Source organism: Mesoplodon bidens (assembly GCF_964165515.1).
Source record: "Mesoplodon bidens genome assembly, contig: HAP1_SCAFFOLD_601, whole genome shotgun sequence".
In the NCBI taxonomy this organism is placed as follows: Eukaryota; Metazoa; Chordata; class Mammalia; order Artiodactyla; family Ziphiidae; genus Mesoplodon; species Mesoplodon bidens.
Genome location: NW_027672110.1, coordinates 29,671 through 53,311, shown reverse-complemented (window position 1 = coordinate 53,311; position 23,641 = coordinate 29,671). Strand labels below are relative to the sequence as shown.

At 38.2% G+C, this 23,641-nt stretch overlaps 1 protein-coding gene across 1 annotated transcript in view; it reads left to right on the top strand.

Annotated features, from left to right (window-relative positions):
- Window positions 1-23,641, top strand: part of ZDHHC15 (zDHHC palmitoyltransferase 15) — a gene marked incomplete at its 3' end in the record, with an annotated part of 106,182 nt that overhangs the window by 61,053 nt on the left and 21,488 nt on the right. Inside the window, exons 4-5 of the mRNA XM_081259653.1 lie at window positions 7,716-7,836; window positions 22,200-22,269. Coding sequence (XP_081115779.1) covers window positions 7,716-7,836; window positions 22,200-22,269 — 191 coding nt within the window. The remainder of the gene's footprint in view (window positions 1-7,715; window positions 7,837-22,199; window positions 22,270-23,641) is intronic.

Here is a 23,641-nt window from a genome sequence, read left to right as displayed (position 1 = left end):
ATAAAAATTAAAAGAATAATAAAAAATCAACAAAACTTTAAAAAGTAGTAATAATAATAATATTTTTCTGTGGCCTCAGCTTTCTGTGTCCTTGCCCCCACAGTGAACCATTGCTAGTCCCTGCCTACCCAGGAAGTCCTCCAATACTTCTAGGTAGGTCTCTGGACCTGCTGTGGGCCCTGTGGCACCAGTTCAGACTCTGATCTGGCCTTACTCCCGTGTGTACTTGCCTCCAAAGTCCACAGTTGCCCCCAAAGTCCACATGCTCAATTGTGGGAACATTTGTCTCTTCAGATATTCCCAGATGCAGTGTTTACCAAGCTGATTGTGGGTGTTTATTCCGCTACTTCTGTGGCTGCTTGGAGAGATTTCCTTCTCTTCTTTGGTCACATGGCGCCTGGGGTTCAGCTTTGGCTTTGTCCTGCCTCTGCATGTGGGCCACCTTCAGGCATCTGTTCCCTGCCCAGGCAAGAGGGGGTAAAAGCAACGACTAATTACGGCTCACTTGCTCTCTGAGTTCAGCGAGAGGGACGGATATGGCCGTCACAATTGGGATGTGCTGGGACTGCTTGCAGCGGCAGAGGCAGGCATGAAGTTGTAACAGCCTAGGTGCACCGTGTGTTTTCCTGGGGATGTTGGCCCTGGATCGCAGGACCCTCAGCAGTGGCAGGCTGCGCAGGCTCCCAGGAAGATGTGGGCATCGACCTGGGTTTGCTCACAGGACCCTTGGTGGCAGCGGCAGCAGCCGTTGCACCCACCTCTCAGGCTCATGCCCACCTCTGGAGCTCGCATAGGTGGTGCCCTGCCATCTGCGAGTGCACGGAGCAATTAGCTCATATGGCGGGCCTGCCCCTCTCCTCGTGGACCCCATGACAATGGTCTCTTGCCTCTCTGACAGGTCCAGACTTTTTCCTGGACTCCCTCCCAGCTAGCTGTGGTATACTAGCCCCCTCAAGCTGTCTTCACACAGCCAGCCCCAGCCCTCTCCCTGGTGTCTGACCTCCAAAGCCCGTACCTCAGCACCCAGTCCCCACCTGACCCAACAGGTGAGCAAACAAGTGTCTCAGGTTGGTGAGTGCTGGTTGGCACTGATCCTTTGTGCAGGATTCTCTCTGCTTTCCCTCAGCACCCCTGTTGTTCCCCTCTCCTCTGAGGCTCTGAAGTTTCCCCAGTTCCCACCAGTGAGGGGGCTTCCTAGTGTGTGGAAACTTTTCCTTCTTCACAGCTTCCTCCCAGAGGTGCAGGTCCCATCCCTATTCTTTTGTCTCTGTTTTTTCTTTTTCCTTTTGCCCTACCCAGGTACATGGGGATTTTCTTGCCTTTTGGGAAGTCTGAGGTCTTCTACCAGTGTTCGGTAGGTGTTCTGTAGGAGTTGTTCCACATGTAGATGTATTTTTGATGAATTTGTGGAGACGAAGGTGGTCTCCACATCTTACTCCTCCATCTTGAAGACCCTTCATTTTGAGGTAATTTGTGTAAGATGTGAGGTAAAATTGAGGGTTTGTTTTTTTAATATTATGTCCAATTGTTATAGTACAATTTGCTGAAAAGATGATCCTTAATGTTTTCAATAAAGACTATCCTTTAAAAAATGGGCAAATGACTTGAATAGATAGTTCACTAAACAATACATATGCGTGTGTGTATGTGTGTGTGTATATATATGTATATGTATATATAGTAGAGAAATGCAAATTAGGACCTCAATGAGACAACATTTCACACCGGATGGCTAAAATATGACTAACTGAACAGATACATGCAAAAGAATGAAATTGAACCACATCTTACACTAAATACTAAAATTAACTCAAAATGTATTAAAGACTTGAATGTTAGACCTAAAACCATGAAACTCTGAGATGAAAACATAGCTGGTAAGCTCCTTGATATTGGTCTTAGCAATGCTTTTAGGGATCTGACTCCAAAGGCAGGGGCAACAAGAGGAAAAATAAACAAATGGGACTACATCAAACTAAAAAGCTTCTGCACAACAAAGGAAATTATCAACAAAATGAAAAGGCAACCTACATAATGGAAGAAGATATGTTCAAGTTATATACCCAATAATGGTTGATATCCAAAATATATAAAGAACTCATACAATTCAATAACAAAAAGCAAATCTGATTAAAAATGGGCAAAGTATCTAAATAGACATTTTTCCAAAGATGTACAGATGGCCAACAGGCACATGAAAAGATGCTCAACATCACTGATCATCAGGGAAATACAAATCAAAACCACAGTGAGATATCACCTCATGCCAGTTAGAATGACTATTATAAAAAAGACAAGAAACAACAAGAGTTGATGAGGATGTGGAGGAAGGGGTACCCTTATTCACTGTTGGTGGGAATGTAAATTGGTGCAACCAGTATGCAAAACAGTATAGAGTTTCCTCAAAAAGTTAAAAATAGAACTACCATATGATCCAGGAATTCCATTTTTGGGTATTTATCCAAAGGAAACAAAAACATGAATTAGAAAAGATATATACACCCCTATGTTCATTGCAGCATTATTTACAATAGCCAAGATACGGAAGCAACTTAAGTGTCCATCAGTGGATAAATGGATAAAGAAGATATGGTATATATACAATGGAATACTACTCAGTCATTAAAAAGAAAGAAATATTGTCATTTGCACCAACATGGTTGGACCTTGAGGGTATTATGCTAAGTAAAATAAGTCAGAGAAAGACAAATACCACATGATTTCACTTATATGTGAAATTTAAAATACAAAACAAACAAACAAAACAAAACTGAACTCAGACTCATAGATACAGAGAACAGTTTCCCAGAGGAGGTTGCCAGAGGAAAAGAGTTAGGAGCAGGGGGCAGAAATGGGTGATGGGGATCAAGAGGCATAAACATCCAGTTATAAAATGAATAAGTCATGGGGATGTAATGTATAGTATATGGAATACAGTCAATATTGTAACTGGATATTGTAGTGATCATTTTGAAATGCATAGAGATGTCAAATCATTATGTTGTACACATGAAACTAATATGATATTGTATGCCAAATACATTTCAATAAAAGAAATCATGGAATCATATACCATATAAAGGTAAATTTTACTGAATGGAAATTTTTTTAACATAAAGGAAAAAAATTGTCAGTGATCCTCCAATATTAAATCAAGCCAAATTCCTAATCAGATGAGCTGTCTTCCTTTGCCCAAGAAGCAAAAAAAGAAGATTGTAGGTGTGGTAGAGTGATCACATCAATTGTTCCAATTTCTCATGCCTTCTTGTAGTCATGAACTTTACCATAACCTCTGATGTCCTCCCCCTCTCTCTGCATCTAGCCATGTAACTTGCTTTATCCAATGGGTTGTTAGTAGATGTGAGATAAGTAGATGCTTGAAAGAGCACTTACATGTTTCCATTTGGATTTCTGCTCTTGCCTTCTATCACCACCTTGACAACATGCCAGTCTAGCCTGATGGGACACAAACATGGGAGCAGAATTGAGTCATCAGGGTCATCCCAACCAAGATGGGTCAATAATTAGACAATTACCAGTGAGTGAGTTTGGGGACCAGAACTGCTTAGTCAATTCAGCCAAAATTGCCAGCACACAGACCCTTGAACCTTGATGCTTATTATTCTAGATTTCAAAGTTGTATGTTATGAAACATTATTGTGACCATAGATAACTGATACAAAAAGTAAGGAATTATGAACCATAAGAAAAAGGCAAAAACCAAGGAAAATGTTAACTTTGGGGAGGTGGGAAACTGTGGGAGTTGGGCACACTTTCTTGAAGTGCTAGTGTCTTAATTTATTTTTTAAAATAAGGAAGGCTATCTTAATGCTGTGTAGGAATATGAAAATAAGACTGGAGTAGAACCAATCTAGAGGTATATCATCTTGTGATCAGTTCATGACTTTCCCTAATAATGAGGGTCTCTTCACATCTTTGAATTTTTTTCCATGAAATCAAATATGTACAACCTCAGATGAATGTAATAAAATAATTGTAATAAAAACAAAACAAAGACAAAAAGAAAGAAAGAAACAAAGAAAGAAACGAAGAAAGGAAGAAAGAAAAGGAAAGAAGGAAGGAAGGAAGAAAGAAAAAGAAAAGTAAAGAAAGAAAAATGTAAAATAACTTGTGTTAGTGTAAATATGGAGAATTCTGAATCCTCATACATTGCTACTGGGAATTTTAATGGTGTGGCTGGTGTGGAAAACAGTTTTGCATTTCCTCATAAGGTTAAACATAGAATTACCATGTGACCCAGCAATTCTACTCCTAAGTATACACTCAGAAGAATTGAAAACAGTTGTTCAAACAAATAGTTATACACAGTTATTCACAGATCACTATTCACTGTAACCAAAAGATGGGAAGGAGCCAAATGTCCATCAACAGGGGAATGCATAAACCAATGTGGTATGTCCATACAATGGAATATTATTCAGCCATTAAAAAGGAATACATTACTGATACATGATACAACATGGATGAATCTTGAAAACATTATGCTAATTGAAATACAGCAGACACCAAAGGCCACATATTGTTTGATTCCATTCATATGAAATATCCAGAAAGAAAAATCCAGTGAAGCAGAAGGTAGATTAGTGGTTACCAGGGAATGGGAATGGAGGGAATAGGGAATCACCACTTAATGTATAGAGGGTTTCCTTTTGGAGTGATAAAAATATTCTGGAACTAGATAGTGCTGATGGTTGCAAAACACTGTGACTGTACTAAATGCCACTGACTCATACACTATAAAATGTACATTTTAAAATGAAATTTTATGTTATGTGAATTTTAGCTCAATAAAATAATTGTCCTTGTCACACTATTTATAAAGCTTGTAGACCAGTAAAAAGGCTGAGTGGTTAGGAATTTTGTTGGCCTAAACTAGGTGACATGATGACAGGATTTAGATAATCACTGCAAATGTCTAACATTTAAGACCACATGTTAATCATTTTTAATGGGTAAAAAGAAAAGGTGCATCTTTTGGGCCTATTTGATAGCCATGATATTAATTTATCTAATACCAAATACATCCCAGTCTATCACCAGTTGTCCCACCCAAAGTGCATTTACTGGCTTATTGCATTCTAATCCTCAAAAATGCTTGGTTAGTGCCAGAAATAGGGTATCCAGGCATGACATCCTATTCCAAACCAAAGCCTACTGGCTATATAACTACAAGGTTTCATCACGTACAAGCAGTAACAACACTGCCTCTGCCTTTCAAGCTGGGGCAGTATACCACAAGAAAGTTATATTCCCAAGACCATCCCCAAACTTAAAGGGCTGCCCCAAGATGCTACTTTTAATTATCAACATTAAAAAAGAATTGTTTAAAACTTTATACTTTTAAATCAACTATCCTTCAATAAGAAGGTTAAAAATAAGTTTAAAAATAAAACTTTATACTTTCCAGTTAGTATAATTGTTCTAAGAAAACAAACAAAAAAACAGTTGTTTTTATATTAAATTTATATTATTTAGTTACCATTTTATAATATTAACCTATAGACTTTTGGCTCTGAAAATTCTTAGTTGTGTGTGCCTATACAGTTCATCGCAGAATCCTTGGCTCCCTGGGCCTCCACCCATTAAATGACTATAGTGCACCGTATTTATTGTAATAGCCCAAAATTCCCCTCCACATTTCCACATACCTGCAGGCAGTCACTCTACTTTAGAATGACATGGTACCATAAAAATGCACCACAGGTATGGTTCTTAAAATAGAGTGTTTGATTTTATACATTTCCAATTTTAAATTCAGATACATTTAAATTATCTTAAATATTTTATTAATTTATTTGTTTTGCTATTTTACTGATGTATAAATACATACTCTTTTCCAAGAACTAAGCTGTAAAGAGTATGATTTCATGATTTTTTTACCTATATATACACCCATATAATCACCATCCAGGTTAAGATTTTGAACATTTCCAACACCTCAGGAATCTCCTTCACACCCTTTCCCAATCAGCTTCCTATCAGGCGTAACCACTAGTCTTTCTATCACCATAGATTAATTTTGCCTATTTTTGAGCCTCACACACAAAAGGAATCATAGTATGCACTGTTTTGTGTAAGCCTTTCACTCAGTGCAATGTTTTCCAGATTCATTCATGTTGATGCATGTTTCAGTTATTCATTCCCTTTTACTGTTGTTATTCTCTTTTATCACAGTTGATTTATCCATTCACCAATTAAAGGACACTTGTGTTGTTACCATTTTTTTCTATTATGAATAAAGCTGCTATGAACAATCTTGTACCTGTCTTTTGGCATACACACAAACACACATACATATATACACACACACACTTATTGTTCTCTTAGGTATATAACTGGGAATGGAATTGCTGAGTCATAGGGTGGCACATATTTAGCTTATGTAGATAATGCTAAACAGTTTTCCAAAGTGGTTGCATAAATCTACACTCCCACCAAGATCTTCAGATCCTCAAAATGCACCATAAAGGAAGTAAAGAGGAAAGCCACAGACTGGTAGAAAATATTCAACAAAGGACTAGTATACAAAATATATAAATTACTTCTCAAATCATTACAATACAAATCAATGATAAAAAAGACACATAACCCAATTATTTTTAATGGACAAAAGACTTGAATAGGCATTTCACAGGAAGATACCCAAATAGCCAATAAACTCACAAAAAGGTGCTGAATGTCATTAGTAATCAAAGGAGTGCAAATTAAAATCACAATAACATACTGCTACACACTATCTAGAATAGTTAAAATTTTAAAGATTGGCTGTATCAAATATTTCTAAATGATTTAAGAAATTGGACTTGTAAAAGAGACTTTAATTACTTGTTATTATCCAGCACTGTTACACCGGTCTTGTGAAGTAAGTATTATTTCCTCTGTTTTACAGACAAAGAAACTTAGGTTGAGAGTGTCTGATTTTCCAAAGTAATTTTTGAACTATTAAATGGCAGAGATTAAGTTTAAATCCAGAGAATGTGATCACAGATCTTTCTCTTTTTCACCTCTGCCTACCCTTTGGCCCAAACAGAAGAAAACTTACAGGTTTGTATTACTTTGGAAAATCGTTGGCATTTTTTTTTTGCCATATTAGCAAACTGTAGCACAAACATGGCAACAAGCTCCATACCAGACTAAAAATTTATGAAATAGTGAGAATATCCAAATTTCTATTCACTTGAAAAATTATTATAGAATGTGAAGACAATGTTGCAAGTAGTCTCATCTAGCTTCTCCAAGAGTGTCACCTATGAAGAATACTCACAACTTAATAACAAGCATAGTTTATCATCAACAGGGTCCTGGCAGCAAGGTATCACATATCAACATGCAATATCGTATTATGGTATAATGCAGTAGAAATGGCATAAGTCTTGGGGTCAAGTGAGCTGGGTTTGGGGCTTAGTTTTGCTGCTTTTATTAGTTGAGTGAGTGTAACCATAGACAAGGTATTTAATCTAAGTTTTATTTTCTTTAGTTATAAAACAATATTACCTATCCCATAGAGTTATGAATATTTAGATAAAAGCCAAATAAGATAAATGAGATAATTATCCAGAGAAAGTTATAAGCCAAATTGGTACCTGAGCTTCAAGGATAGGTAACAAATATTTTCATCCAAATAGTTATTGTTGTTTTTAGTCTTTTCTATTAATTTTGGAAAGTAAAGTCTTGCCTCTCACTTCTCCTTCCAGTTCCACCTGTCCTATTCCGACAAGGAGCGCTATGAAAATGAAGAGAGACCTGAGGTCCAGAAGCAGATGCTTTCTGATATGGCCAAGAAGCTACCAGTTTACACAAGAACCGGGAGTGGAGGTCAGTTCATCCAAAGTCGCTTAGGGAGGCAGATCAGCAAGGATCTCAGAAAGACTGAGTCATAAATATCCTCAATCTAGCCCGCTTTTTCCTCCTTTCTTCTGAAGAACACTGTGGAGTTTTTTCTCAACATTTTATTATAAAAAAAGGTCAAACATTTACCCAAGATGGAATAATTATATTATAAACATCTGTATACCCACCACTGGAGTCACCACTAACAGTTTACTATATCTCTTTATCACATATCTGTCCACAAATCCATCCCTCTATCCATCATCCATCAAGATATCTTATTTTAAATTTTTTTTTACTGAAGTATAGTTGATGTACAATGTAGTGTTAGTTTCTGGTGTACAATAAAGTGATTCAATTAAACATACATAAATGTGTGTGTGTATATATATATGTATATATACTTTTTCATATTCTTTTCCATTATGGTTTATTACAGGATATTGAATATAGTTCTCTGTGGTATGCAGTAGGTCCTTGCTGTTTATTTCATATATACTAGTTTGTATCTGCTAATCCCAGACTCCTAATTTATCCCTCCCACCTCCTTTCCACTTCGGTAATGATAAATTTGTTTTCTATGACTGTGAGTCTGTTTCTGTTTTGTAAATAAGTTAATTTCTATCATTTTTTTTAGATTCCACATATAAGTGATATCATATGGTATTTGTCTTTCTCTTTCTGACTTATTTCGTTTAGTATGATCATCTCTAGGTCCATCCATGTTGCTGCAAATGGCATTATTTCATTCTTTTTTATTGCTGAGTAGTATTCCATCATATATATATACCACATCTTCTTTATCTATTAATCTGTTGATCAACATTTAGGTTGCTTCCATGTCCTGGAAATTGTAAATAGTGCTGCAATGAACATTAGGGTGCATGTATTTTTCGAAGTATGCTTTTCTCTGGATATACGCCCAGGAATGGGATTGCTGGATCATATGGTAGTTCTATTTTTAGCTTTTTAAGGAACCTCCATACTGTTCATTATAGTGATTGTACCAATTTATATTCCCACCAACAGTGTAGGAGGGTTCCCTTTTCTCCACACCCTCTCCGGCATTTGTTATTTATAGATTTTTAATGATGGCAAGACATTTTATTCTTTGATGCATTTCAAAGTAAGTAGCCGATATCAATACACATCCACCTAAATATTTTATTGTTTTTCTTTGGGTGGAATTTACATACAAAACATGCACAAATCTTAAGTGTACCATTCAGTAGTTTGACAAATGTACACACCTGTGTAACTAAAACCTCTGAAAACATTACCACACCCCAGAAAGTTCTCTCATGCTCCTTCCCAGTCAATCCCACCACCACAACCAAAGACAACCACTATTCTGGTAGTTTTCCACCATAGATTACTTCTACCTGCTCTAGAATTTTGTATAAATTGAATCATACAGTATGTACTGTTGTATCTGGCTTCTTTTATTCACCATAATGTTTTTGAGACTCATTCACATTCTTGTGTATTTCATTCCATTTACTGCTGAGTAGTATTTCTTTTTTTTACATCATTTTTTTCATCTTTATTGGAGCATAATTGCTTTACAATGTTGTGTTAGTTTCTGCTGTACAAAGAGGTGAATCAGCTATATGTATACATATATCCCCATATGCCCTCCCTCTTGAGCCTCCCTCCCACCCGCCCTATCCTACCCCTCTAGGTCATCACAAAGCATCGAGCTGATCTCGCTGTGCTATGCAGCAGCTTCCCACTAGCCATCCATTTTACATTTGGTAGTGTATATATGTCAGTGCTACTCCCTCACTTCGTCCCAGCTTCCCCTTCCCCCACTGTGTCCTCAACTCAATTCTCTATATCTGTGTCTTTGTTCCTGTCCTGCCATTAGGTTAATCAGTACCGTTTTTTTAGACTCCATATATATGCATTAGCATACGGTCTTTGTTTTTCTCTTTCTGACTTACTTCACTCTGTATGACGGACTCTAGGTCCATCCACCTCATTACAAAAACTCAATTTCATTCATTTCTATGGCTGAGTAATATTCCATTGAATATATGTGCCACAACTTCTTTATCCATTCATCTGTCAATGGACATTTAGGTTGCTTCCATGTCCTGGCTATTGTAAATAGTGCTGCAATGAACACTGTGCTACATGTGTCTTTTTCAGTTATGGTTTTCACAGGGTATATGCCCTGTAGTGGGATAGCTGGGTCATATGGTAGTTCTACTTTTAGTTTTTTAAGAAACCACCATACTGTTCTCCATAGTGGTTGTATCAATTTACATTCCCACCAACAGTGCAGGAGGGTTCCCTTTTCTCTACACACTCTCGAGAATGTATTGTTTATAGATTTTTTGATGACACCCATTCTGACTGGTGTGAGGTGATACCTCATTGCTATTTTGATTTGCATTTCTCTAATGGTTAATGACGCTGAGCATCTTTTCATGTGTTTGTTGGCAATCTGTATATCTTCTTTTTTTAATTTTTTGCTTTATAACAAATTTAATCAGTTATACATATACATATGTTTCCATATCCCCTCCCTTTTGCGTCTCCCTCCCACCCTCCCTATCCCACCCCTCCAGGCGATCACAAAGCACCGAGCTGATCTCCCTGTGCTATGCGGCTGCTTCCCACTAGCTATCTACCTTACGTTTGGTAGTGTATATATGTCCATGCTGCTCTTTCACTTTGTCACAGCTTACCGTTCCCCCTCCCCATATCCTCAAGTCCATTCTCTAGTAGGTCTGTGTCTTTATTCCTGTCTTACCCCTATGTTCTTCATGACATTTTTTTTCTTAAATTCCATATATATGTGTTAGCATACAGTATTTGTCTTTCTCTTTCTGACTTACTTCACTCTGTATGACAGACTCTAGGTCTATCCACCTCATTACAAATAGCTCAATTTCATTTCTTTTTATGGCTGAGTAATATTCCATTGTATATATGTGCCACATCTTCTTTATCCATTCATCCGATGATGGACACTTAGGTTGTTTCCATCTCCGGGCTATTGTAAATAGGGCTGCTATGAACATTTTGGTACATGTCTCTTTTTGAATTATGGTTTTCTCAGGGTATATGCCCAGTAGTGGGATTGCTGGGTCATATGGTAGCTCTATTTGTAGTTTTTTAAGGAACCTCCATACCGTTCTCCATAGCGGCTGTACCAATTCACATTCCCACCAGCAGTGCAAGAGTGTTCCCTTTTTTCCACACCCTCTCCAGCATTTATTGTTTCTAGATTTTTTGATGATGGCCATTCTGACTGGTGTGAGATGATATCTCATTGTAGTTTTGATTTGCATTTCTCTAATGAGCAAAGATGTTGAGCATCCTTTCATGTGTTTGTTGGCAGTCTGTATATCTTCTGTGGAGAAATGTCTATTTAGGTCTTCTGCCCATTTTTGGATTGGGTTGTTTGTTTTTTGGTTATTGAGCTGCATGAGCTGCTTATAAATTTTGGAGATTAATCCTTTGTCAGTTGCTTCATTTGCAAATATTTTCTCCCATTCTGAGGGTTGTCTTTTGGTCTTGTTTATGGTTTCCTTTGCTGTGCAAAAGCTTTGAAGTTTCATTAGGTCCCATTTGTTTATTTTTGTTTTTATTTCCATTTCTCTAGGAGGTGGGTCAAAAAGGATCATGCTGTGATTTATATCATAGAGTGTTCTGCCTATGATTTCCTCTAACAGTTTGATAGTTTCTGGCCTTACATTTAGGTCTTTAATCCATTTTGAGCTTATTTTTGTGTATGGTGTTAGGGAGTGATCTAATCTCATACTTTTACATGTCCCTATCCAGTTTTCCCAGCACCACTTATTGAAGAGACTGTCCTTTCTCCACTGTACATTCCTGCCTCCTTCATCAAAGATAAGGTGACCATATGTCCGTGGGTTTAACTCTGGGCTTTCTATCCTGTTCCACTGATCTATCTTTCTGTTTTTGTGCCAGTACCATACTGTCTTGATTACTGTAGCTTTGTAGTATAGTCTGAAGTCAGGGAGCCTGATTCCTCCAGCTCCAGTTTTCGTTCTCAAGATTGCTTTGGCTCTTCGGGGTCTTTTGTGTTTCCATACAAATTGTGAAATTTTTTGTTCTAGTTCTGTGAAAAATGCCAGTGGTAGTTTGTTAGGGATTGCATTGAATCTGTAGATTGCTTTGGGTAGTAGAGTCATTTTCACAATGTTGATTCTTCCAATCCAAGAACATGGTACATCTCTCCATCTATTTGTATCATCTTTAACTTCTTTCATCAGTGTCTTATAATTTTCTGCATACAGGTCTTTTGTCTCCTTAGGTAGGTTTATTCCTAGATATTTTATTCTTTTTGTTGCAATGGTAAATGGGAGTGTTTCCTTGATTTCACTTTCAGATTTTTCATCATTAGTATATAGGAATGCCAGGGATTTCTGTGCATTAATTTTGTATCCTGCAACTTTACCAAATTCATTGATTAACTCTAGTAGTTTTCTGGTAGCATCTTTAGGATTCTCTATGTATAGTATCATGTCATCTGCAAACAGTGACAGCTTTACTTCTTCTTTTCCGATTTGGATTCCTTTTATTTCCTTTTCTTCTCTGATTGCTGTGGCTAAAACTTCCAAAACTAGGTTGAATAAGAGTGGTGAGAGTGGGCAACCTTGTCTTGTTCCTGATCTTAGTGGAAATGGTTTCAGTTTTTCACCATTGAGGACGATGCTGGCTGTGGGTTTGTCATATATGGCCTTTATTATGTTGAGGAAAGTTCCCTCTATGCCTACTTTCTGCAGGGTTTTTATCATAAATGGGTGTTGAATTTTGTCGAAAGCTTTCTCTGCATCTATTGAGATGATCATATGGTTTTGCTCCTTCAATTTGTTAATATGGTGTATCACGTTGATTGATTTGCGTATATTGAAGAATCCTTGCATTCCTGGAATAAACCCCACTTGATCACGGTGTATGATCCTTTTAATGTGCTGTTGGATTCTGTTTGCTAGTATTTTGTTGAGGATTTTTGCCTCTATGTTCATCAGTGATATTGGCCTGTAGTTTTCTTTCTTTGTGACATCCTTGTCTGGTTTTGGTATCAAGGTGATGGTGGCCTCGTAGAATGAGTTTGGGAGTGTTCCTCCCTCTGCTATATTTTGGAAGAGTTTCAGAAGGATAGGTGTTAGCTCTTCTCTAAATGCTTGATGGAATTCGCCTGTGAAGCCATCTGGTCCTGGGCTTTTGTTTGTTGGAAGATGTTTTATCACAGTTTCAATTTCAGTGCTTGTGATTGGTCTGTTCATATTTTCTATTTCTTCCTGATTCACGATTGGCAGGTTGTGCATTTCTAAGAATTTGTCCATTTCTTCCATGTTGTCCATTTTATTGGCATAGAGTTGCTTATAGTAATCTCTCATGATCTTTTGTATTTCTGCAGTGTCAGTTGTTACTTCTCCTTTTTCATTTCTAATTCTATTGATTTGAGTCTTCTCCCTTTTTTTCTTGATGAGTCTGGCTAATGGTTTATCAATTTTATTTATCTTCTCAAAGAACCAGCTTTTAGTTTTATTGATCTTTGCTATCGTTTCCTTCATTTCTTTTTCATTTATTTCTGATCTGATTTTTATGATTTCTTTCCTTCTGCTAACTTTGGGATGTTCTTGTTCTTCTTTCTCTAATTGCTTTAGGTGCAAGGTTAGGTTGTTTATTCGAGATGTTTCCTGTTTCTTAAGGTGGGATTGTATTGCTATAAACTTCCCTCTTAGAACTGCTTTTGCTGCATCCCATAGGTTTTGGGTCGTCGTGTCTCCATTGTCATTTGTTTCTAGGTATTTTTTAATTTCCTCTTTGATTTCTTCAGTGATCACTTCATTATTAAGTAGTGTATTGTTTAGCCTCCATGTGTTTGTATTTTTTACAGCTCATTTCCTGTAATTGATATCTAGTCTCATAGCATTGTAGTCGGAAAAGATACTTGATACAATTTCAATTTTCTTAAATTTACCAAGGCTTGATTTGTGACCCAAGATATGATCTATCCTGGAGAATGTTCCATGAGCACTTGAGAAAAATGTGTATTCTGTTGTTTTTGGATGGAATGTCCTATAAATATCAATTAAGTCCATCTTGTTTAATGTATCATTTAAAGCTTGTGTTTCCTTATTTATTTTCATTTTGGATGATCTGTCCATTGGTGAAAGTGGGGTGTTAAAGTCCCCTACTATGTGTGTGTTACTGTCGATTTCTCCTTTTATGGCTGTTAGTATTTGCCTTTTGTATTGAGGTGCTCCTATATTGGGTGCATAAATATTTCCAATTGTTATATCTTCTTCTTGGATCGATCCCTTGATCATTAGGTAGTGTCCTTCTTTGTCTCTTCTAGTAGTCTTTATTTTAAAGTCTATTTTGTCTGATATGAGAATTGCTACTCCAGCTTTCTTTTGGTTTCCATTTGCATGGAATATCTTTTTCCATCCCCTTACTTTCAGTCTGTATGTGTCTCTAGGTCTGAAGTGGGTCTCTTGTAGACAGCATATATATGGGTCTTGTTTTTGTATCCATTCAGCCAATCTGTATCTTTTGGTGGGAGCATTTAGTCCATTTACATTTAAGGTAATTATCAATATGTATGTTCCTATTCCCATTTTCTTAATTGTTTTGGGTTCGTTATTGTAGGTCTTTTCCTTCTGTTGTGTTTCTTGCCTAGAGAAGTTCCTTTAGCATTTGCTGTAAAGCTGGTTTGGTGGTGCTGAACTCTCTCAGCTTTTGCTTGTCTGTAAACGTTTTAATTTCTCCATCAAATCTGAATGAGATCCTTGCTGGGTAGAGTAATCTTGGTTGCAGGTTTTTCTCCTTCATCACTTTAATTATGTCCTGCCACTCCCTTCTGGCTTGTAGAGTTTCTGCTGAGAGATCAGCTGTTATCCTGATGGGGATTCCCTTGTGTGTTATTTGTTGTTTTTGCCTTGCTGCTTTTAATATGATTTCTTTGTGTTAAATTTTTGACAGTTTGATTAATATGTGTCTTGGCGTATTTCTCCTTGGATTTATTCTGTATGGGACTCTCTGTGCCTCCTGGACTTGATTAACTATTTCCTTTCCCATATTAGGGAAGTTTTCAACTATAATCTCTTCAAATATTTTCTCAGTCCCTTTCTTTTTCTCTTCTTCTTCTGGAACCCCTATAATTCGAATGTTGGTGTGTTTAATGTTGTCCCAGAGGTCTCTGAGACTGTCCTCTGTTCTTTTCATTCTTTTTTCTGTATTTTGCTCTGCATCAGTTATTTCCACTATTTTATCTTCCACCTCACTTATCCGTTCTTCTGCCTCAGTTATTCTGCTATTGATCCCATCTAGAGTATTTTTTATTTCATGTATTGTGTTTTTAATCGATGCTTGATTCATCTTTAGTTCTTCTAGGTCCTTGTTAACTGTTTCTTGCATTTTGTCTATTCTATTTCCAAGATTTTGGATCTGGGAAATAGAATCTTGGATCATCTTTACCATCATTATTCTGAATTCTTTTTCAGGTAGACTGCCTATTACCTCTTCATTTGTTAGAACTGGTGGGTTTTTATCTTGCTCCTTCTCCTGCTGTGTGTTTTTCTGTCTTCTCATTTTGCTTATGTTACTGTGTTTGGGGTCTCCTTTTTGCAGGCTGCCGGTTCATAGTTCCCGTTGTTTTTGGTGTCTGTCCCCAGTTGCTAAGGTTGGTTTAGTGGGTTGTGTAGGCTTCCTGGTGGAGGGGACTAGTGCCTGTGTTCTGGTGGATGAGGCTGGATCTTATCTTTCTGGTGGGCAGGTCCACGTCTGGTGGTGTGTTTTGGGGTGTCTGCGGACTTTTTATGATTTTAGGCCACCTCTCTGCTAATGGGTGGCGTTGTGTTCCTGTCTTGCTAGTTGTTTGGCTTAGGGTGTCCAGCACTGTAGCTTGCTGGTCGTTGAGTGAAGCTGGGTGCTGGTGTTGAGATGGAGATCTCTGGAAGATTTTTGCCGTTTGATATTATGTGGAGCTGGGAGGTCTCTTGTGGACCAGTGTCCTGAAGTTGGCTCTCCCACCTCAGAGGCACAGCACTGACTCCTGGCTCCTCAATTTGGGATGATGTGTTGTCTCTTCATGTATTCCACAGATGCAGGGTACATTAAGTTGATTGTGGAGCTTTAATCCGCTGCTTCTGAGGCTGCTGGGAGAGGTTTCCCTTTCTCTTCTTTGTTCTCACAGCTCCTGGGTCTCAGCTTTGGATTTGGCCCCGCCTCTGTGTGTAGGTCGCCGGAGGGCATCTGTTCTTTGCTCAGACAGGACAGGGTTAAAGGAGCAGCCTCTTCGGGGACTCTGGCTCACTCAGGCCGGGCGGGAGGGAGGGGCACGGAGTGCGTGGTGAGCCTGCAGCGGCAGAGGTAGGCGTGACGTTGCACCAGCCCAAGGCGCGCCGTGCGTTCTCCCAGGGAAGCCGCCCCTGGATCCCGGGACCCCGGCAGTGGCAGGCTGCACACGCTCCCGGAAGGGCGGTGTGGGCAGTGACCTGCGCTCGCGCACAGGCTTCTTGGCGGCAGCAGCAGCAGCCCCAGCGTCCCACGCCCGTCACTGGGCTCCGCGCTTTCAGTCGTGACTCGCGCCCGTCTGTGGAGCCCCTTTAAGCAGTGCTCTTAATCCCCTCTCCTCGCGCACCAGGAAACCAAGAGGGAAGAAAAAGTCTCTTGCCTCTTCGGCAGCTCCAGAGTTTTCCCGGACTCCCTGCCGGCTAGCTGTGGCACATTAGCCCCCTTCAGGCTGAGTTCTTGCCGCCAGCCCCAGTCCTCTCCCTGCGCTCTGACCGAAGCCCGAGCCTCAGCTTCCAGCGCTGCGCGCCCCAGCGTGCGAGCAGACAAGCCTCTCGGGCTGGTGAGTGCCGCTCGGCACCGATCCTCTGTGTGGGGATCTCTCCGCTTTGCCCTACCCAGGTATGTGGGGAGTTTCTTGCCTTTTGGGAGGTCTGGGGTCTTCTGCCAGCGTTCAGTAGGTGTTCTGTAGGAGTTGTTCCACGTGTAGCTGTATTTCTGGTGTATCCGTGGGGAGGAAGGTGATCTCTGCGTCTTACTCTTCCGCCATCTTACCCGGAAATCCTCTGTATATCTTCTTTAGAGAAAAGTCTATTTAGGTCTTCTGCCCATTTTTGGATTGGGTTGTTTGTTTTTTTGATATTGAGCTGCATGAGCTGCTTGTATACTTTGGAGATTAATCCTTGGTCAGTTTCTTTGTTTGTAAATATTTTCTCCCATTTCAAGGGTTGTCTTTTCATCTTGTTTATGGTTTCCTTTGTTGTGCGAAAGCTTTTAAGTTTCATTAGGGCCCATTTGTTTATTTTTGATTTTATTTCCATTACTCTAGAAGGTGGGTCAAAAAGGATCTTGCTATGATTTATGTCTTAGAGTGTTCTGCCTATGTTTTCCTCTAATAGTTTTATAGCGTCTGGCCTTACATTTAGGTCTTTAATCCATTTTGAGTTTATTTTTGTGTATGGTGTTAGGGAGTGTTATAATTTCATTCTTTAACATGTAGCTCTCCAGTTTTCCCAGCACCACTTATTGAAGAGGCTGTCTATTCTACATTTTATATTCTTGCCTCCTTTATCAAAGATAAAGTGTCCAGGGCTTCCCTGGTGGCACAGTGGTTGAGAGTCCACCTGCCAATGCAGGGGACACCAGTTCGTGCCCTGGTCCAGGAAGATCCCACATGCCATGGAGTGGCTAGTCCCATGAGCCATGGCCACTGAGCCTGCACATCTGGAGCCTGTGCTCCACAACGGGAGAGGCCACAACAGTGAGAGGCCTGCTTACCATAAACAACAACAAAAAAAAAACGATAAGGTGACCATATGTGCATGGGTTTTTCTCTGGACTCTCTATCCTGTTCCATTGATCTATATTTCTGTTCGTTTGCCAGTACCATTCTGTCTTGATCACTGTAGCTTTGTACTATAGTCTGAAGTCAGGGAGCCTGACTTCTCCAGCTTCGTTTTTCTTTCTCAAGATTGTTTTGTCTTTTTGGGGTCTTCTGTGTTTCCATACAAATTGTAAACTTTTTTGTTCTAGTTCTGTGAAAAATGACATTGGTAATTTGATAGGGATGCCATTGAATCTGTAGGTTGCTTTGGGTAGTAGAGTCATTTTCACAATACTGATTCTTCCAACCCAGGAACATGGTGTATCTCTCCATCTGTTTGTATCGTCTTTGATTTCTTTCATCAGTGTCTTATAGTTTTCTGCATGCTGGTCTTTTGCCTCCTTAGGTAGATTTATTCCTTGGTATTTTATTCTTTTTTTTTGCAGTGGTAAATGGGAGTGTTTCCTTAATTTCTCTTTCTGATTTTTCGTTGTTATTGTGTAGGAATGCAAGAGATTTCTGTGCATTAATTTTGTATCCTGCAGCTTTACCAAATTTGATTTACTCCAGTAGTTTTCTGGTGGCATCTTTAGGATTCTCTATGTATAGTATCATGTCATCCACAGACAGTGACAGTTTTACTTCTTCTTTTCCAGTTTGTATTCCTTTTATTTCTTTTTCTTCTCTGATTGCCATAGCCAAAACTTCCAAAATTATGTTGAATAATAGTGGCAAGAGTGGGCACCCTTGTCTTGTTCCTGATCTTAGAGGAAATGCTTTCATTTTTTCACCATTGTGAATTATGTTGGCTGTGGGTTTGTCATATATGGCTTTCATTATGTTGAGGTAGGCTCCCTCTCTGCCCACTTTCTGGAGAGTTTTTATCATAAATGGGTGTTGAGTTTTGTCAAAAGCTTTTCTGCATCTATTGAGGGTTTTTATCTTTCAGTTTGTTAATATGGTGTATCACATTGATTGATTTGTGTATATTGAAGAATCCTTGCATTAGTGGGATAAACCCCCCTTGATCATGGTGTGTGATCCTTTTCATGTGCTGTTGGATTCTGTTTGCTAGCATTTTGTTGAGGATTTTTGCATCTATGTTTATCAATGATATTGGCCTGTAGTTTTCTTTTTTTGTGACATCTTTGTCTGGTTTTGCTATCAGGGTGATGGGGACCTCATAAAATGAGTTTGGGAGTGTTCCTCCCTCTGATATATTTTGGAACAGTTTGAGAAGGATAGATGTTAGCTCTTCTCTAAATGTTTGATAGAATTCTCCTGTGAAGCCAACTGGCCCTGGGCTCTTGTTTTTTGGAAGATTTTTAATCACAGTTTCAATTTCTGTGCTTGTGATTAGTCTGTTTATATTTTCTATTTATTCCTGGTTCAGCTTTGGAAAGTTGTACTTTTCTAAGAATTTGTCCATTTCTTCTAGGTTGTCCATTTTATTGGCATATATTTGCTTGTGGTAGTCTCTCATGAACCTTTGTATTTCTGCATTGTCAGTGAGTAACTTCTTTTTCATTTCTAATTTTATTGATTTGATCCCTCTTGCTTTTTTTTTCTTTATGAGTCTGGCTAAAGGTTTACCAATTTTGTTTATCTTTTCAAAGAACCATCTTTTAGTTTGATTGGTCTTTGCTATTGTTTCCTTCATTTCTTTTTCATTTATTTCTGATCTGATCTTTATGATTTCTTTCCTTCTGCTAAGTTTAGGTTTTTATTGTTTTTCTTTCTCTAATTGCTTTAGGTGTAAGGTTAGGTTGTTTATTTGAGATTTTTCTTGTTTCCTGAGGTAGCATTGTATTTCTATAAACTTCCATCTTAGAACTGCTTTTGCTGCACCCCATAGGTTTTGGTTGCTAGTATTTTCATTGTCATTTCTGAGTAGTATTTCATTGTATGAATATCATATTTTCTTTATCAGTTCACCAGTTGATGCTCAAGTGGGTTGTTTCCAGTGCTCAGCTATTATGAGTAAATCTGCTATGAAATTCTTGTACAAGTGTTTGTGCAGATATGTCTTCATTTTTTTCAGTAATACTCACTATGGAGTTTTATTGTTAGTTTTCATCTGCATGAGTGGAACAGTACTGGCTGAGCAATTCTCCACCTTTTATTTATTTTTTTTAATACATTTATTTATTTATTCTTGGCTGAGTTGGGTCTTTGTTGCTGCACGTGGGCTTTCTCTAGTTGCAGCGAGTGGGGGCTATTCTTCATTGCAGTGTGCGGGCTTCTCATTGCAGTAGCTTCTCTTGTTGCAGAGCACGGGCTCTAGGTGTGCAGGTTTCAGTAGTTTTGGCTTGTGGGCTCTAGAGCACAGGCTCAGTAGTTTTCACGCATGGGCTTAGTTGCCCCTCAGCATGTGGGATCTTCCCAGACCAGGGCTCAAACCCATGTCCCCTGTACTGGCAAGCAGATTCTTAACCACTGTGCCACCAGGGAAGCCCTCTCCACCTTTGAAAATTTGAAAACGAATGCTTTTTTGACTAGTAATTCTAATTTTCTAATAAGGAAGATCGTGTTTCAAGGCTTTGGGAAGTTTACTGTTGGACACTTATGTTCATCTATTTATCATTTATTTATTCAACCAATATTTATTAAGATCCCATATGACAATTGAGGATGTCTTAATATAGTCTGGGTAATAGATGATATTAAAGATTTATTTTCTTTGTTAAAGCATTAATGTCATGGTGGTTATGGTTTTTGTAAAAGTCTTCATGCATACTGAAGTATATTGAAAAGGAAACAGACAAGAAATTTTCTATATAATTTCAAACAGTAGTAAACAGAATGGTGTGATAGAGCAGAGATTACAAACTGTAAGTATTTGGGAGGAATTGGACCCAGAGATATATTCTGTTTGACCTCTAATATGTCTTTTAAAACTTTGCATTTTTTTACTAATTTTTAACAATTAGAATATTTCTGCATGAAAATCCACATTTTTGGCTACTCTTGAAAACTCAGACACTGGTAACATTCGATCTGCATTTTCCCATGGCAAAAATTAGCTAGAGCTGAGTAGTAGCCACTCTTTTTAAACACGGCACAAATTCTCAGGTTCTTCACTCACTACTCACTGTTCCCTGGACCCTTGAAGCATTTGTTTGCAGCCCTCATGATATAGAGTAATAGAGAAGGCTTCTCAGAGGCAATGTCATTTGATCTGAGACCTTAATAAGAAAAAGTAACTTGCAGGAATTCCCTGGTGGTCCAGTGGTTAGGGGCCAGGTTCAATCACTGGTCAGAGAACTAAGATCCCACAAGCCATGCAGAGCCACCAAAAAAAAAAAAAGTAACTTGCCATGCTAAAGGTTTTGGAACTCGATTGAAGGGTTTTAGTGGAGAGTGATATGATCTGATTTAGATTTTAACAAATCACCTGGCTATTTTGTAGAGAATGTATTGTGAGGGGGCAAGAATGAAAGCAAAATAAATAATTAGGCAGCTATTGCAGTCATCTAAGTTAGAGGTGATGGTGGCTTAAACTGGACAGTGGCATTTGACCGTATCTTTAAAAACATGTTGAAGGAACTAAACATGCATGTCCCTCTCCCCTCCTTGTTACCTCAGTTATACCCATACTTTGGTCACCACCACCACCACATTGCTAGAATGAACACAGAAACTCTGCTGAATTAATAGTTCATTATGTTGAATCAGTTTTGTGTGCTTAAGGTACACTTTAGGTTTAATAATTATATTAGCTCAAATTTTCATAATTTTAGTTGTTACACTTAATAATCACATTAAACAGTCATACTCTATCAATGAACACAGAGAAAATTAGAAGGAAAGGAAAATGTCTTTCATGTAAGGAAATAAAGAAAAGAAGGAAGGAGGTAGAGAGGGAAGGAGAACTGATTTTTTATATCATACTTACAAAGTGAAAAGAATCCTGAACTAAAGGGTCAGAAAAACTGTACTAGTCACAGCCTTGCCACTTGCTTACTGTGTGATTTTGTGTAAGTTACTTGACATGGCTCAGGTCTTTATTTTCTATATCTGTGGAATGGTCAATTATTGAACTAATTTGTTCTAGAATGTCTCTTCTATTCTTCAAATTCTTATTCTAAGAACCACCTTCTTTACCATGCTTTAGGAGTTTTATCCACCTCATACAATCCAGCCTCTGGAGACAGGAGATAAATTATGAATCCTGTTTTCAGATAGGAAAGTTGGAATAAACAGAGGCTAAATGATTTTCCCAAGATAACTCAAGCAATTGACAGTATATTTTATTTCATAATACAGAATTCTATGATCAGATATCCAGATATGAAAATTTTTCCCCTTACACTCATCCCCCGAAAGGTGCTTTTAAGATTGATCCAACAGGGAAAAAATACATACCACAATTCTCTTATGTGATCTGTCTTTTGCTTGGTAACTTGAAATGAGATGAGTTTGAGTACCTGTAATCAATGTATAACAAGTCATCCAGATTGGCTAGTAAGATATATGGTGTCATATTGATCCCTAACCAGTGCTAACCACCTTATTTTTCCTATAGCCGTAAGGTTCTGTGACCGGTGCCATTTGATCAAGCCAGATCGCTGCCACCACTGCTCTGTCTGTGCCATGTAAGTGACAGCCATAATTCCCCTGGGCTGAGCTTGGCCACTGATGGTTACCTTAAAAACCAAGTGACTGATCCTAACATGTTGATCCTAAAGAGCATTTCCTTTCAATCACAATGAGCACATGCCAAATACCCTCACAGGGATGATGATGATTCAAACTATTATAAAGATAGGAAAGAGAAATAAAACTGCATTTTTAAAAATAAAAATTTTATTTTAGAACAGTTTTAGATTTATAGAATCATTGTAAAGATAGTTCTCATATGCCCCACACCATTTCCCATGTAATATCTTACATTAATATGGTACATTTCTTACAATTAATGAACCAGCATTGATTTTTTTTTTTTAGCCAAAATCCATACTCTATTTAGATTTTCTCAGTTTTTCCCTGATGTCTTTGTTCTGTTACAGGATCCTATCCAGGATACCATATTACATTTAGTTGTCATGTCTTCTTAGGCTCCTCTTAGCTGTGACAGTTTCTCAGACTTTACTTGTTTTTGATAACCTTGACGGTTTTTAGAATTGTCAGGTTTTTTGCAGAATATCCCTCAGGTGGGATTTGTCTGATATTTTTATCGTGATTAGATTTAGATAATGTCTTTTGGGGGAGGAAGACCAGAGAGATTAAGTGCCATTCTCATTATATCATATCAAGGGTACAGTACCATAGACATGACTTATCACTGCAATGTTAATCTTAATCATCTGACTGAGGCAGTGTTTGCCAGATTTCTCCACTGTAAAGTTACTCTTCTTCCTCCCCCACTCCATACTGTACTCCTTAGAAGGAAATCTCTGTGTAGAGCCAACACTAAAGGAATGAGAAGTTACGCTTCCCCCACCCTGCCTTGCAGGCAGAGTATCTACATAAATTATTTGGAATTCCTCTACATGGGAGATTTGTCTCTTCTCCCTCATTTATTTATTAAATCATTTACTTATATCAATATGTGGGCATGGACAATCATTTTACATTTGGGGTTAGAAGTCAATACTACTTTATTTTGTTACTCAAATTGCTCCAGCTTTGTAAAATCCCATTTTTATGCTAATAAATATAAGCTTCATATCCTTCTTCTTGAGTGTTTGTTCCATCCATGTTTCTCTTACCCTTGATTCAAGCACAGGCTGCAGTCATGTTTTCTTCTTTACTTTTATTAAACTAAGTAAATAAAATGAGGAGAGGTATCTTGGACCTATTCTCTGTGTCAGTATCCTAGAGTTCCCAATGCCTTTTAAAGGTTGGAATTTTAGGCATTTAACTTGCTGCCAGCATGACCCTAAAGTTTTGTGATTGGCTCATCCTAGGAACAACTGAGGACAGAATAGTTTTGGAGAAGCTATAGTGGGAATCTAAGAATGAGTG